The 18,018-nt window shown below is 37.9% G+C and overlaps 1 protein-coding gene across 3 annotated transcripts in view; it reads left to right on the forward strand.

Annotated features, from left to right (window-relative positions):
* Window positions 1-18,018, forward strand: part of kpna3 (karyopherin alpha 3 (importin alpha 4)) — a 255,305-nt gene that overhangs the window by 152,521 nt on the left and 84,766 nt on the right. For all 3 annotated transcript variants that reach the window (XM_039744890.1, XM_039744893.1, XM_039744891.1), the window contains exon 9: window positions 7,250-7,419. In XM_039744890.1, the coding sequence (XP_039600824.1) occupies window positions 7,250-7,419 (170 nt within the window). The remainder of the gene's footprint in view (window positions 1-7,249; window positions 7,420-18,018) is intronic.

Here is an 18,018-nt window from a genome sequence, read left to right on the forward strand (position 1 = left end):
GTCATATTTTTGTGCAGCACCAATAAATATTCATAAATATTCATCTTGAGATCTCCTTTTGTATTGAAGGGGAACTGGTGGTATGAGTCAGGGGCAATGTGGTCACTTTAAGATTATTTCGACATTTTAACCCACTAATGTCCAACAGACATTGCAAGAAACTTAAAATATATCTGGCCTAGAAAGATAGGGATTTACTCTCTTGTAAATAACACTATTTAGTTTTTGACTGCAGTGCAGAGATAATATGAATTTCAGGCACTTTCCAATATGATTTCAAGGCTAGTTGTATAGGGCAGTGTTATAATATTGCAAGAGTCTGGGTTTTAAGGGGGTGGTTCAGGGGGTGGGGGTGAGGAGAAGATGAAAATACGCTGTACTGAACAGTTAATTCTACTTGCTGCTATATAAACTGTTGTTTGATTAGTCTGAAATGTGTTGCAGTAGACCATGTACCATGACACCTTTTCTCCCCTCTCATAATCAAAAGCTGTCAAATATTTATTTACTGTATATATCTATTTCTGTAATCATCTGACTTTCCGTCCTTGTATTCAGCCCAGTTCATTGACTGTGTAAGGTTTGTACATTTTCTATTAATTTGTTTTGCTCAGTTTTGCTTCCACTGCCCAAGAACATGTATGTTGAGTTAATTGGTGAATTAGATTTGGCCCTATATGTGTGAGTGAAGATGCCATCCAGGGCTTATTCTGCTTTTTTCCCCCATAGTGTTCTGTTGCCATAATGAAAAAGCATTTTCAGAAAATTGATTCTAGGATAGATTATGGATGCATTCTTAGTTAGATCGCATATTTAAAAATATATATATGTTCTGTTTCTAAAGTAGCCAGTGTTCAATTGCAGTATCCTCAGTTCAATTTATTTGGAAGCTATCCAAAGTAGAATTTTTGTAATATTTGCAAGAGCAGGGATTTATTCGCAGTGTTATGGCGACAAATATGAAATTTCACTTGTACTGGTGCTCTGTTTTGTTAAATGAAGAGGAAGAAAAAAAACAAAACAGCTCACAAGACACATACTGAAACTGCAAAAATGCAGCAAAGTAAAGGTCAGAAAGAACATTTGTTAGCTTTTATAGTAGCCATTTTGTGACATTACATGATAGTTAATTTACTTATGGATTCTATCAATGTTGATTTTTGCCTTTATAAAGAAATTGGGGTTTCAGGCTTTCCTTTGAAAATAAATTTTACATTTTACAACTCATATGTTTAGCAAACAAAATTTAATTTTAGCTAAAGGATACTGAGTTTGTGGTGTTTATGGAACTTTTTTCTTGGTCAAGGAGCTCATGAGAAATTACATTAACAAAGGCTAGAAAGTTTCTTTGTAGCTAATAAAATTAAAGAAACCCTCTAAGTATCAAGTGTTTTAAAATGTAGTTTTCTATATTGACATGCTTTTAGGTTTTTTTGTTACGCCACTAACGTTCTTGAGAAAAAGATGTCTCTGCAAATTAGTTAACAAAACATTTATCTTAATTTTTAGTGAATGTAAGATAATTACAAAATGTAAATGATTTCTTTTTAATTGCAATGTGCCTTTTTTGAAAGTGAAAAGAGCAAATAAATGGCAGAGAGACGGCCATATTTAGTGTTATACATAATGAACACTGTATCAGGGTAGCCATCCCCACCCAATCAATAAGTGGTATATCTGCTGTCCACTACACTAGTAATTGTTTTGCCATTTGCCAACTCCATGTTTTTGAGTGGCTAAATCAGGATCTGTTTGTTTGTTTATTTTTTTAATTGAGAATTATTTTTGGTTACTTCATATTTTCATATACAACAACAACAACAACATTTATTTTTATAGCACATTTTCAACATTAATTAACATAGAATGAGAGTAAGGTGCAATGGCCAGGGGGAACAGAAAACAAAAAAAAAAAAACTCCAGACAGCTGGAGAAAAAAAAAAAAATCTTTAGGGATTCCAGACAATGAGACCGCCCAGTCCCCTCTGGTATGATACATTGTGATCTAATTTATGTTATTAGTACGCTTTGTATGTAATACAAATATGTAAAATACAGTGGTTTTCCTGTATCTCAAAAAGGTTAGATTGATGAAAGACTCTAAATTTGCCCTGTGTGTGAATTTGCATGTGTTAGACTGGAATTTCTCAAATAAATTGTGACGTGTAAGGTGAGACTGAAGCTGCGTTGCAACTACTTTTTCAAAGGTAATTAGAAAGAAGGGGTAAACTTGAAATGGATCTATAATTATTAAGTTTATGTTGGTTTAGCTCTGGTTTTAGTAATGGTCTGATTACTGACACTTTTTGGTCATCAGTAACTGCACCATTCAGCAATGAACTATTGATAATGCTTAGAATGATTATCTGTTGAGATGTTTACTAGTTTAATTGGTACTGTATAAGGAACAAGTAGTAGGTTTCAGTTTAGATATTATAGTTATGACTTCATGTTATGTTAACAAATTAAAATTACCAAAGTGATGTATGAAAGGTGAGACAGGATTTGCTAATCTAGTATTTGAAAGGTGATGCTGAAATCTGGGATTTGCTAAGTGGTCTGTTAAACCTGGCATTTAATACTAAATGGTATTACTGGATATACTGTGTATACTTTTACACTAATAAAGTGTATCCAAACAAGGATGATAAAGATTCAGAGGCCATTAAGATTAATGTTTAAGCAGCAATAATGACTTATTTTGCAAGAACTAAAACTAAATTGTGTTAAATAAGAAATAGAAAAGCAATATAAGTAAATTGCAGTCCTCCTTTTTCTTGCTAAACTGGAATAAATGTGCTAGGAATTTCTCAATTGACAGCAGGAGTCACCGCTTCATTCAGATAGCAGGCTGGTAAGATTCTACTTTATATACAGTAACAATATTAGCCCTCTTAACTTTAACACAAAAAGTTACAAGGGCTAAACTTGTGGGCACAGCTAGCCAACAGCTGTTATACCGTGTTTCCCTGAAAATAAGACCTACTCTGAAAATAAGCCCTAGCATGATTTTCAGGCTGCTCTGTAATATAAGCCCTACCCCAAAAAATAAGCTGTAGTCAAGATTATAAGCTGAAAGCTATGGCTGGGTTTATTCTTCACGCGATGCGTGTGCCCTAAACATCTATTAAATTCCAAGGACACCTTGCCACAATATTTCTAAAAAGGATGTTTAATGATTACATCCATCAGTTTGGGGATGTGCCCATTCCAGCAGCATTGGTGCAAGACAGAAACAAAATCTCTGGATGGGGCATCGGCTCATCACAAGCACACGCATACACTGGCATCATTGTAGCTTCACCAAATCCCCAAACCTTCATGTCTTTGGATGGAAAACTGAGCACACTGTGGAAACCCACCAGGAAAACATGCAAACTCCAGGCAGGGATCACAAGGGACGTGACTCCCTGCGAGACAGCACTGCTACTGCTCTGCCACCCCATATGTGTAACTATTAGCAGTATTCATTATTTAATCAAAGTTAACAATTTATCTATAAAATGTAGCATACATATTTTAATGCATTTCATCATGAAAGTGATATCAAGTATAAATCTTAAGAATTCTAAATGTGCAGAGAGCTGGAATATTATACAGTTAATGTGTTCTGTGTGGTGATGCTGATGGTATTGTAAAAGTGCAAAAAAAAAAAAAGACGGGACAGAAAATGGTATGCGAGAATTTTAAAATATATCGAGTCATTACTTTGGGGAATATGGGACTCTTAAATATCTAAGCACCAAGAATGCATTTGTATGTCGGCATCACATTGAAGCGCGCACCTTGATCCTGGAAGATCCTAAAAGCGTAGCAAGAAATTCAGGCTGAAATTCAGAGTTTGAATGTGGAGAGTTATGACAGTATTTCAGAAGAAGATAACATGACTGTATTTAGATAAATGTATATTGTCGTACATAAATAAATATAAGACATCCCCTGAAAATAAGCTCTTGTGCATCTTTTGAAGCAAAAATTAATATAAGATCCTGTCTTATTTTTGGGGAAACACGGTAAGTGACAAAACTTTTCAAAAAGCATTCATTTTCTCAGGATTAACGGCGTGATGCAGAAGAATAAATTCCCAACAGACTAAGTACAATTTTAAATATATAACTTTTTAAAATTATAGTGGGATCTTTAATGTGCTTACCTTCGCTCTCAGAAGAATGCTCCCAATCATGGGCATTAAGCTTGAATGAAAACAACATCCAGATGTCCCAGGTACCTCATTGTTTCCTCAGTAATATATAGATAGATAGATACTTTATTAATCCCAAGGGGAAATTCACATAATCCAGCAACAGTATACTGATACAAAGAAACAATATTAAATTAAATAGTAATAAAAATGAAAAAAATTAAAATAAAATTAATGTTAGCATTTACTCCCCCGGGTGGAATTGAAGAGTCGCATAGTGTGGGGAGGAACGATCTCTCAGTCTGTCAGTGGAGCAGGACAGTGACAAAAGTCTGTCACTGAAGCTACTCCTCTGCCTGGAGATGACACTGTTAAGTGGATGCAGTGGATTATTCATGATTGACAGGAGTTTGCTTAGTGCCCGTCGCTCTGCCACAGATGTTAAACTGTCCAACTTTAATCCTACAATGGAGCCTGCCTTCTTAACAAGTTTGTCCAGGCGTGAGGCATCTTTCATCTTTATGCTGCCACCCCAGCACACCATCGCGTAGAAGAGGGCACTCGCCACAACCGTCTGGTAGAACATCTGCAGCATCTTACTGCAGATGTTGAAGGATGCCAACCTTCTCAGAAAGTATAGTCTGCTCTGACCTTTCTTACATAGAGCATCAGTATTGGCAGTCCAGTCCAATTTGTCATCCAGCTGCACTCCCAGATATTTAAAGGTCTGCACCCTCTGTACACAGTCACCTCTGATGATCACAGGGTCCATGAGAGGCCTGGGCCTCCTAAAATCCACCACCAGCTCCTTGGTCTTGCTGGTGTTAAGGTGTAAGTGGTTTGAGTCGCACCATTTAACAAAGTCTTTGATTAACTTTCTGTACTCCTCCTCCTGCCCACTCCTGATGCAGCCCACAATAGCAGTGTCATCAGCGAACTTTTGCATGTGACAGGACTCCGAGTCATATTGGAAGTCTGATGTATATAGATTGAACAGGACCGGAGAAAGTACAGTCCCCTGAGGCGCCCCTGTATTGCTGCACACAATGTCAGACCTGCAGTTCCCAAGACGCACATATTGAGGTCTGTCTGTAAGATAGTCCACAATCCATGCCACCAGGTGTGAGTCTACTCCCATCTCAGTCAGCTTGTCTCTAAGGAGTAGAGGTTGGATGGTGTTGAAGGCGCTAGAGAAGTCCAAAAACATAATTCTTACAGCACCACTGCCTCTGTCCAGGTGGGAGAGGGATCGGTGAAGCATATAGATGATGGCATCCTCCGCTCCCACCTTCTCCTGGTATGCGAACTGCAGAGGGTCGAGGGCGTGACGGACCTGTGGCCTCAGGTGGTGAAGCAGCAGCCGCTCCATGGTCTTCATCAGATGTGACGTCAGAGCAACAAGCCGGAAGTCATTCAGCTCACTAGGACGTGATACCTTTGGGACAGGAGTGATACAAGATGTTTTTCAAAGCCTTGGGACTCTCCCCTGTGCATTTATTTTAGGTGGAAAATTGAAATCCACTGTGTAATTTTATTCAGTTCTGTAACTACTTTGCCGTGTCAACCTTTGTCACAATGTTGAATTCAGCCTTGCACAACAGGACATCAACTTTTGTGCTTATTCTGTTCTTTGATTTGTATCCTAAGGTTCTTGGAGAAAGCTTCACATGTTAAAGTGCAAGTTAGACAAATGTTACTAAGCTTCTGAAATAGAAATATTCATACTCATTTTTTTCTTTTAATTTGGTAAATATTTGGTCTCATTCTTGCAGAACTGTATATTCTGCCATTTTTATCAATAACCAGCTATGTGCCATAATGTTGGCACCCTCACCTCTATTAGAAAAAAAAAATGTACACTTGATGACAAAGTGATATGCCAGAAATCATCGTAAGTCTGTTGTAAATACAATGTGCTTCCCAATTATTTTTTTATATATAAAATTATTGTTCATTTTTGCAAGCAGTACATATGCATTGTTTGAGATGGCAAGGTTTACTTGTTGTTTATTTTACTAATCAGTGAATAGTATATTTCATTCTTACATGAGTTACTTATTACTGGTTTTAAATTACCTGTGTACATGTATATATTAACATTACAATTGGGATTATGAGTTTTCACCTAAGAATATAAAAGTTAATTTAAAACTTCCATCAAGTCGTCCATTATGATTGTGTAGTTTATTTTACACTGTACTATAGTCATGTGTGGACATAATTTAAGGAATAAGATGGGTATACTTGCACATAATTTTGAGTGTTTGGCTATCTCAACACATTTACATATGGAATATGGTAGTGAACTGGGGTACTTGAAGTAATACCCACATAAATATTGGTAGAACAAAATCTTCAGCCTTGGCTATTATGATAATCCAGGCATCCTTGTTTGATTTTCAGTGCCACATTTAAATAAAATATTTAACCAAGAAAATTCAGTTTAAAAAAAAAAAAAAAAAGTAAATGTTCCCTATGTTAATTATATATCTTAATGATCTTTCTCTCAGTTGTTTGGTGAGTAATAAGGATGAAGAAGACATTTTCTACATCAAAGTCAGAGTTCTGTCTTTTTCGACAGCTTTCTTTTTTGTGGGAGTCTCAAGATGGATATAAACCTTTAACAAAGTGTTTGTGTGTGTTTTTAATATTTCACTCAAAAATTAATATTTTATAAAATAAAAAGTATTTGTTTCCCATTATTGTTGAACTGTAGTATAAATGTGACATTATTTTCAAAGACTGATAAAGAACAAATAGTATCGAAGTAATGAAAACAATCTTTTTAAACAAAACACAAAACTAGGTTATTGAATACTAATTACAATGTTGGTAATAAGTGACTTCTGAAAAAAAAAAAAAAATTAGAAACACATGCTATACTGTTTAGAGTTTTTGACTGTGCAATCAGTATGAACAGATTTTTTTCACCTTCTAAAAAGACTACAGTTTAAGGATTTCTTTATTCTCAGTACACACAATCTAGTGTTCTTCAAACTCAGTCATACCATTTCTTAAGCCTATAATGAAATGGACATGCCTTTACCTCATTCAGCTGTCATAATCTTCATTTCCTAATCATTTCTTTTGGGTTTTTGACTTCTCTAGGGGATGGTCCTCAGTGTAGAGACTATGTTATCTCACTGGGAGTCGTCAAACCTCTTCTGTTGTTCATCAGCCCTTCCATTCCCATCACTTTTCTCCGGAACGTCACATGGGTTATTGTCAACCTCTGCAGGAATAAGGACCCCCCCCCACCTATGGAGACAGTGCAGGAGGTAAAATACTCAAATAGCTATCGTTAAATAGTAGTTGCAACTTGTCATTTGCTCATCATGTATAGCAACTAGTGTCTTATCAAAGCAGACTTTTTAAAGTTAATTAGCCAAAAATCCTTATGGGGTTAAACATGTTTTATACTAAAGAAATGTGTGCCTGGCGTATCAATATAATTTAGGTGAATTTGTCCCCAGCTATAGTTTTAATCTTAAAATAAAAAATAAAGGACAGCTTACTATAATAGCTTGATAGCACACTAGTTAATGCTGATTTCTCTTTGCTCTAGAGTCCTGGATCACCATCTCCGCTTGGGCACTGTCTATGTGGAATATGCAATTTTTGGGGTGTCTGTAGTTTTTCAAACCATAATCCCAAAGCATTTATGTTAGGTTAATTTATGGGTGATTTTGGGTATCTACTTGAATGTGCTCTGCAATAGATTGATGTCACATCCACTATTTGCTTCCATATATGATAATACTAAAATATGTTTAAACCCAGAAGAGTCTACATAAGTAACAATAATCTGGGATTTGCTGATTTAAAATGTGTATTTTGTATTGTTAGTTTGATTTACACTTTAGTTTCCTTTATAAAGCAACTTATGATGATCTGCCATGAGAAGAACAATCTATAAAATTAAATTCCAGTCTCTAGGTTTTATTTTTGCTTCAGCTAAGGGAAAAAAAAATAATTTTAAGTTTTTGGTCCTATATCTCTTTCAGTAAAGTAGATGTATGAAAATGATCATTTTCCACCAAGAACTGGGCTTGTTCTCTGCTGCAAGTTTTAAACATTAGAGGGAAAATCTTAAGGTTACCTAGTTTTTAATTTTAGTCACTTTGTGCAAAGGATTAATTTCCTTATTCTACATTAGTTTTACCTACATGAGCTGATAGACTGATCATTGTTGACTGCCTTGCTTGTGCTTATCCCAATTCAGGTTAAAAAGCTCAGTGTGTTTCTTTTCCAGTTATTTCACTGAAAGTGAAAATGCAGAATTGACTTTATGCATTTAAGTGATCACTGCACTGTAGTAATGTTTTAAACCGGACGCTGTCTGACTTCAAGATCAGATAATCTCTTCATCTTTAGCTGTTCTTAAGGAATGCCATTTTCACTCACTTCTTGCATTTCCATATGCTAGAATTTTATTAATCACTGTAAGATCACTACCCTTGATTTACACAGGTGTAACATGATTTTAAGTCAAAAGATTGCAGTTTGTTTAATTGTCTAGTAGGATTTATGGCAGTTTTATAAGCATAAGCAGAGTATAAGGGAATTTTGCAATATTTGTCATGTGAAACCCTATTTACACATCTGTGTGATACAAATGTTATTGGTTTGTTTGGTTTATGAAGCCAAATATTCTTCATACTTTGTTGTTTTTTCCAGGAGAAGGATTTCCATGAACTGTTTTAGTTAGTACAGTACCATGTAGATGTTTCAGCACCCAAGCTTAAAATGTCTGTTACAGTGAATAGTTAAGTGAGTAGATGATGATGTGATAACCAAAAGTCATAAAGTTAAAGATGTCACATTTCTTTAATAATTTAAGCAAGATTACATTTTTATTTCCATCATTCACTGGTAAAGAATACAGTGGAACCTCGGTTCACGACCATAATTCGTTCTAAAACTCTGGTCGTAAACTGAGTTGGTCGTGAACCGAAGCAATTTCCCCCACTGGATTTTATGTAAATACAATTAATCCGTTCCAGACCGTATGAACTCTATGTAAATATTTTGTTTTAAAGATTAAGCACAAATATAGTTAATTACACCATAGAATGCCTAGTGTAATAGTAAACTAACATTTTTTATAACACTGACACAAAACACCCAGGCTCCCTGCTCAGCTGCACGATGCGCGCTCTCTCTCTCTCTCTCTCTCTCTCTCGCGCTCGCTCCCGCGCTTTCTCTCTCTCTGCGCAGCATGCACCCTTCCTCCTCCCCCCACTCAGCAGCACGCGCCCCCCGAGCAGCACTCGCTCTCTCTCTCTCTTTCAGAACAGAGAGGAACATTTGAACAAATCCGAACTTTAATTTAAAAACAGGAGTTCACGCTAATAGCCTTACAGCCCGATTGCTGTACTGTACAGTAAACACTTTTTTTAAAATGAGTTTTAAGCACAGGGGAAAAAAAAGGAATATTTGAAAAAAGAGAAAAGTAACATTGCATCAATTCACACTACGAACTGAACAATTACCTTTTGAAAAATCTGTAATACAAAAACTATAAACCACCAAGAAAACTAACCTTGCATGAGTCGAGTTCTGGCATGAAGTGAGGAGGAACTGGGTGGAGAGGAGGCTTCAGTTTTGAAGGAGAGTCTGGCTCCGCGATGGAGGGATGTTTTCCTTCAGGTGTTTTCTCTGTTGTGATTTCTTGGGTTTCTTTTGCGGGCAGGCGGGCGGGCAGGCGGTTAGGCAGGCACGTCTGACCGAGAACAATGCAACACGCGCAGAAATCACAGTACCCAAAACAATGTAAAGGGTCTAAAGCAAAGTTTGGGCACCTGATATGGTTAGTGCTTAGTAAGACTCCCTTTGGCAAGTACCACATATTGCTTTTTGTAGCCAGCTAAGTCTTTCATTTTTTACTTGGGGCTTGCAAAAGCCTTCTAATTTTACAAAGTTCTTGGGCTGGCTCACATGCACTGTTCTTTTGTGATCTTCAGTGATGTGTAGGTCGGGGGACTGTAAGGGCCATAGGAAAACCATCAGCTTCCACCTTTTCAGGTATTCTGTTCTAAATTTGAGGTGTGTTTCGGATAATTGTCTTGTTGTAGGACCCATACTATTTTTAACTTCAGCTATTTTACAGATAGTGTGATATTTGTTTCCAGAATTTGCTGGTATTTACTTGAATCCAGTGACATGTTCCCTGTGCCACTGTGTGCAACACAAGCCCAAAGCATGATTGATCCACCCTCATGCTTAATAGTTGAAGAGGTGTTCTTTTCCTGGAATTGGACACTTTTTTTTTTTTTTTTTCTGCAAACATACCTTGCAAAATTTGGGAACAAAATTTTCTGTTTTGGCGTAATCAGTCCATTAGACTTGTTTTGCAAATGCATTAGTCTTATTTAGATGCTCATTTGTAAACTTCAGGCTCTGAATTTTGTGGTAAGGATGCAGGAAACGTTTTCTTATGAACGTCATATTTGTTCAGGTGTCACTGCACAGAAGAACAGCGCACCACCACTCCAGAGTCTAAATCTTCCTAAAGGGCTTTTGCAGTCAAATAGGTTTTTTATTTGCCTTTCCAACAAGCAGGCCTTTCAGAAAGTTTTCTTGGTTTTCCAGACCTCAACTTAACTTTCATCTTTCCTGTTAACGGAGGCCAACGAAAAAACTCTTAATCCCAGACCACCTTAAATTCCCTCACACCTCCTCATCAGCGTCTTTTGTTTTGCAAATGTGTCGATCAGCACTGGCAGCAGGCAGCCTGCTATCCAATCCCCCACTGATGCAGCTTTAGTTCTCCCATCTCAAGTCTGTTTATCTGGATGTGAGGTGCCTGGAATTGTATAGGGCAAATAATCTTGTTATTTGGAACAAATGTTTAATGTGTGTTCCGTGTCTACAACGATCTGTGTAAATGTGAGATGATTGGAAATGCGAGGCAAGAAATGTTGAACACAAATCTAAAACGGAACCTTTTTTTATGTTATAGTACTGGTGACAGCATTTTGACATGGTGTATAATGTGTGAAGACTGAAGTCCACATATCAATAAACACTTCCACAAAAGACACAGATATAACAAAACAAGTGTGCATTTCTTTCCAAGAATTTAACCAAAGAAAAAAGAAATTGAGATAGCGTATGACATACACACACTCCCACATATACGTCTGCTTGGCTGGTGTAGAGGTAAGAACTGCTGTCTCCAAGTTGAGAGGTGGCAGGTTCGATTCCTGGTCTTTCATACATCGAACTGTTTTGAGTATTGAGAGACTATTATTTTTACTTTTATAAAATAAAAACATACAGACTCAAATAAATCAAATGTAACAGCCGGTGTAAATTTATGGTACTTGTAAAAGTTAGCATTTTGTTTCATTATTCACTTCTATTCTTGGCCACGTTCACGCTGCACTAGATAAACAGACTTCAGCAGGGAACTTGGTCTACGACTAAAGCTGTGTTGGTGGGGGATGGGATAGCAGACTGCCTGCTGCTTGACACATTTACAAAACAAAAGACAAGGGCAAAGGAATTTAATATGGCCCATGATTACAAGTTTTTTTCGTAGGTTTCAGGGATGTTGTTAACATAATGAACTAAGAAAACCGCTGTCTGAAAACACTATCTTCTTGCAGCCTTCTACTGCTTAGTGAGCATCAATTAGGCTGCTGCTTAGAGGAACCCATGGCTGCTTATAGTTAGGACTAGGTTTGAGAACTCTGAGAATTTATACAGCTTTGAAATGGGCATCACCTGGGGTTTCCTAATAATAACTGTAAACAAGCCATAGCCCTAACAAGCGAATTAAGTTCTGAGACCTGTGTGTAAACAGAAACAAATAAAATACCTATGTAACAGCTCATCTTTACGCACCATTAACCATGTGGAAGGAGATCTCCGAGGAAGACAGGAATAGTTCAATCAATCAGTCTTTATTGAGTCACAGATGAGTACATGCATTCTACTGTGCAAGGCAGAAGAGCAAAGTTCTGCTTTTCAGGTTTTTTTTTTTATATTCTCTCCCTCCCCCTTCCCCCTACTTATAAAAAAGCATAATATCGTTTAACTATGCATTTCATTTTACCGTTTGTTTAGTGTACGTGTCAGAGAGTCCCAAAGAAGGAAAGGTCATCTTTCCTGTGTCTAACAGACGTGTTCCTAGAAAAGGAAGTTGTCTTAGGTCAGCTTACTGCACATTGTTGTATGACAGACGCCTGTATGAATAACCTGCCATTATAGCAAAACGGCTTTTAACCCTTGATAGCTTGCAAGCAGTTACATTTTCTTTCACATTTCCCCCATTTTTTAAATTTTTTTTTATTAATATAAAGTCCAAGGAATAGTTAAAGCATTGGGTGTCGTCTAACGGACACAGGGAAGTGCACAACAAAAGAATAGACAGACAATAAGTGCCTACCATGATAGTGAACTGAGTAAGGGACACTTTCCAGCTGGAAAATAGCGAATGGAACCAGTCAAAAATTGACATCAGTGTAGTGGTTACATGATCAGTAAATTCTTTTTGGAGCGACTTTAGCTTATTAAGAGCCATAGTATAGGACCCATTAGGAGCAGTTTTGTTAGGAATTAAAGTCCAACATTTCTCTCCAAACATGACACATACTCCCTCTTTTTCAGCAAGAAGCATGTTGAAGGCAGTGCAATTTTGCTAAGCCATTTTAGATGTGGTATTCAGCTGACTTGCTAGGGTGGTATGTGTTTCAATGGTAAAATTAACATTGTTGTTAAGTATAATACAAATAATTAATCCATTTGGTATTTTTAGTAATTTTAGTGCCAAGTATTATGAATGAACAGAAAACAGAAGTCTCATCTAAAGCTTTAAGTGATGAGGAATTCCCTTTGGTTACCCAATAGAACTGAACCAGATTCTGAAGTCTGAATTGGAGGGGAGAGAAGGAAGGGAGAGAAAACAAATGTGCTGGTGTGAAGAAGTATGATTTGGTAATATAAATAAGGCATAGAGAGCATAACTCTCACACATGGAGGCAGCGATCCCCTTAAGAAGGAACTATCTGGTTTGGGTTCACGAATCCAGAATATATCTGCTAGCTTTCGATGTTGGTCCTGCAGTTATCTTTTTGGACAATCTTATTTTTACACCCACTACCAATACAGACGGCCCCTGGGCCAGATATATTAAAAATGATGTGACAGGTACCAGTAAAGTATCCTACTGTTTCATTTCTTCCTGTATTTTGAAAGCATTCAAATTTACTATCTAGGAAATAAGTGACTTGTCCAGCCGGTGGACTCTTTTTGGTGATTGGCCACCAAGTAAAATTATTATAACTATACATTAAAGAAGAGAGAGAATTATTATTTGAACCAGAGCCCATGATGCAAAAGAAAGGACAACTAGTTTTGCTATTGCTTAACATAAAAGCTGAACAAGTAGTTAGGTTATATGGTAAAGGGACTGCTAAGAGGGTTGGTCTTGATGCAGTGCAAGCATAGCAAGAAGTCTTATGAATTAACAATGTAGAGTAATTAACCCATTGATACCAGGTATTATTCTAAAGATGGTAAGGAGAGTACGGATTCAAAAGTGAAACTGAAAGTACAAGAAAGGAAACAAAAAGAAATACATGATGTAGAACAATCAATTAACCTGCTCCAGTCCACTTTTTGCAATGGAAAATATGTGTCCTAAAGGGATATCCTTCAACTTTCAGAGTGTGGAGTACTAAGCAGTACTTGGAATGGTCCTCTCCACATGGATTGGTGCCAGTGTTTTCGCCATGTGTCTCTAATGAGAACCCAAGTCCCAATTGGTACAGAAATGGACATTTCAAGTAATGAGGTAGTTCTCCATGTTTCCCTCACTTATTCATGCACTTTCTGTAAGGTACTACACAGACCTGAAAGAAAAGATGCAAGATCATTATCTATTGTATGGAGAATAATTTTGTCTTGCGGAAGGCACATTGGCATGAGGCTGCCAGTAAGAGTCTTAAATGGAGAGAGCCCTATCTGGCAACAAGTCCTTCCCCACAGACCAGCCAGAGCCAAAGGCAATGCATCAGGCCAAGATAGGCCTGCCTGTTCAGATTTTTGGCAGTTTTTAATTTTAAGGTGGAGTTTACACGCTCCACCATCCCATTACTCTGTGGATGGTATTTGTAGTAGTAACAGAGATCAGTCTGCAGCCACTGAGACAGCTCTTGTAACAAGTATTTACAAAGTGAGTTCCATTATCATTTTGCAATTTCTTAGGTAAATCCCAACAAGGGATGATTTCTTTAACTAGCACTTTGGCCACTGGATTGGCATCTGTGTGCTGCCATGGGAAAGCCTCCACCCAGCAAGAGAAAATGTCTGAGTACCAAGCTATATTTATGCCCATGAGATGGGGTTAGTTCAATAAAATCCATCTGCAGATGTTCAAAGGGCCCTCTGGTTTTGGTGTTACAGCGGGACTTACCTGCAAGCCTTTTCCTACATTAAATCTTTGGCATAGTGCACACCTTTTACAGAACTAATCAGCAAAGTTGGAAAACTCCAGGGTGTGATAGGATTGTTCCACCTGTGCCATCATTGCATTTCTGGACGCGTGGTCCAGACCATGCACAGCCTTTGCAAACTGGAAATGAAGCTTTTGGGAGAAAAGGATTTTTAGTTAATGGATGGATCTAAATTTCTTTCAGGTCTTTCCCTGCACCCTTTTTTTGCCACGTCTATATCTCCTTTTCTGTTGCTACAATTTGTAGAGAGAAAACCGCATCCTCGTGTGACTGTCATTCCTCCTCCTGTTGTAGGGATAAAGAGGTGAGGTGGGATCCCGGGCAGCTTTCTTTGCCCACATGTCTGCTTCCACATTTCTCTCACTCACTGGATTCATTTTCCGCATGTGAGCTTGACACTTCACTACCGCAAGCACAGCTGGTAGCTGTATGGCATCTAACAAACATTCGACCAGCACATAATGCTGAAACAGTTTTCCACTACTTGTTTTATAATCCTTGAGTTTCCACAATGAGCCATGGTCATGGCAGACCTCAAAAACATACCTAGAATCAATTTAGATAGTCACTTGTTTCTCTTTGAGCAGTTGGCAGGCACTTATAATGGCATGGAATTCAGCAGCCTTTGACAATTGATTTGACTTTAGAGTGCCTGCTTCCAGCAGGTGCATATCCTGGACGATTCCATAACTACAGGAAAAATTCAGTTACAATGAATATCTTTACAACAAAATTTTCATTACAGCAAAGTATTTTTATGGTCCGACAGTTTCCCCATATGGCATGAGTCTATAGAAATCTCATTACTACGAAATACATTCAGCAGATACTTTGATTACAACAAAGTTCCCAAAAGACCTTGAAATGCCTGAATGAATCATCCACAGAGCAGTTAGTTCTGTGGTCGTAGCTCAGTTGTGCACAATGATCCCCAAAGAGAAACATTGTTTTTTTTTTTTTTTTTTTAAAAAATTCTTTCTTTGGACTTTCCTTGTACTGTTTTATTTATTTTTTTTTTGTTTTCTGTGGTTTTCAGTGATACATTTTGTTTATTGTTTGCCAACATTTGAAAAACATCCATTGGAATTTAACTCCTTGTCACCCTCCTATAGAAATGTCAGACACCAAAAAATGATAACTGTTCATATTAGAAAAAAAACTAAATTGTTGCAGCTCTCGATTATGGCAAAAAGAAAAAAAGACATTGCCAGTGAATTCGGAATTTCACCATCGACACTGTCAACTTTCTTGAAAGACAGAGCAAAAAAAGAAGACAAATCTTGGGTTGCAAATGTATGCGAACTGCTGCATTTGAAGATGCAGAAAAGCAGTTTGGATGTGGTTCAGTGATGCTCATTCAAGAAACATTCCTATTAATGCGGCACTCATTCAAGAAAATGTGAGGTTTCTAAACTCTCTTGAGACCTCACCCGAACGGGACAACATGCCGAACAGCATCCTGAAGTGAGAACACTGCGTCTGTGGAAGACTTTTTATCTGTTGTCGGGGCAACAGCAGGCTCACAGCTCTGCTGCTGCTCAGCACTGAAACAAACAGAGAAAATGCAAGGAACAATGTAAATGCAGGGAACAGGATTACTTGGCCACTAACCTGGTCACAACCCTGTCTGATTGCTGTGTCTGTGTATAGGAGAGTGGCAGATCCCACTATAATAAATAACCGTGCTGTCTGTTCCTGTTTCAAGCTGAATAAAGGTGATTTTGCTAAAGTACTGAGACTCGGCCTCATGTTTTGGGTTGTAAGACAGGGACTTATAGTGCACCTACGATCTTTTAGGATTCGCTTCTGTGGCACTTCACTTGCAGCGCTGTGAGCCTGCTGTTGCCCTGCCCCAGCAACGGACAAACAATCTTCAACAATCACAATTTAGAATGCAGTTCAGAGTGACATTCCCGTTTAGTTGGGGGGGATCCCAAAAGAGTTCAGAAACCTCATATTATAAAGAAGAAAAGGATGATTCGGCTTCTGATTAATACCTGTGCTGCCCACAACATTGTTCCGCATTTAGATAATATTTGCGCTTGAAATCCTCCCACCCAATTGCACAGCAGTGCTTCAGCCATTGGGTTTGGGCATCATTCTCACCCTGAAGGTGTATTATCGCAAGGAGAAAAATTCTCGTCAGCATAACTTGTAGACGGGAGAAGATTAAAATTAACGCGAAAGAAGCTATTGAAATGATTGCAAACGTCTGGACGCAAGTTAAAGAAAGCTCTATAGCAACAAATACAGAATTTTGTTGCAAATTTTGCAAAGAAATATTTTTTAGGTTCCTGGCAGTTCGTTGTAACAAAATTTTACCTGTAGTGGACGGGCTTCCATCATCCAAACTTAAGGAACACCCATCTACAGACACTGTTGCTCCTTCTTCTAGTGGGGTCTCTTAAATCATCCTTAGGTTTGGTGACAGCTTGTATTTCTTGTTCAAAATTATGTGGCTCTCCATCTATTTCTATTGGCAGGAGAATCACAGGGTTCAGTGTATTGCATCATTTGAAAGTAACATTAGCAAGAGAAACAAACATATTTTGATAATAAGTTGCCCAAGCAGCTGTCAAATGAGATGTTCTTCACTGTACTAAGATGGAATGTACTGCATGTGGTACCTTAACAGTTAATGGACTCATGAGAACAACATCTGAGCATGCTAATACAGCTTCTGTTGCTGCAGCAACTGCTCTCAGACATGCTGGAAGTGCAGTGCCCATTGCATCCAGTATCTTGGAATAGTATGCAACCGATCTTTGTCTTTCTCCATGTTGTTGAGTTAGTACTGTAGTCATATACCCCCCTTTCTCGTCCACAAACAGAGTGAAAGGACGAGAGTAGTCTGGAAGCCCTAACGCGGGCGCAAACATTAAAATTTGTTTTGTGTCAGGCGGCTCCGTCCATAATAATTTATCAATCAAGGCTAATTTAGGAGAGATTGGTAATGCTCCGTCCATAATAATGTATCAGTCAAGGCCAATTTAGGAGAGATTGCTAAATCTTGGAGTGGATGTGCTGTTTCAGCAAAATCTTGAACCATTTGCCGGCAATATCCCAACATTCCAAGGACGGACATAACCTGCTGTCTTGTATTAGGATGAGATCAATTTTTAATAGACAGCCTCAATCCTACCATTAGACAGTACACATTCACCTGCAGTCAAATCATGACCCAGGTTTTCACTTTTCTTTTAATCAGTTACAACTTGTTTGGGACACCTTGTGCCCGTTTTCCGCTAGGAAGACCAACAAAGCCCTTGTGTCTTCTTTGCATTGTTCCTGAGTCTCAGAGCATAACAACAAATCGTCTACATAATGCACCAGAGGACTACCCCCTTTGGTCATTAACCTTCCAATTTTTTTGCTAATGCTTGTCCATATACACATATCCTCTGTATATACCTGCGG

The sequence above is a fragment of the Polypterus senegalus genome, chromosome 2, assembly GCF_016835505.1.
Source record: "Polypterus senegalus isolate Bchr_013 chromosome 2, ASM1683550v1, whole genome shotgun sequence".
Classification (NCBI taxonomy): Eukaryota; Metazoa; Chordata; class Cladistia; order Polypteriformes; family Polypteridae; genus Polypterus; species Polypterus senegalus.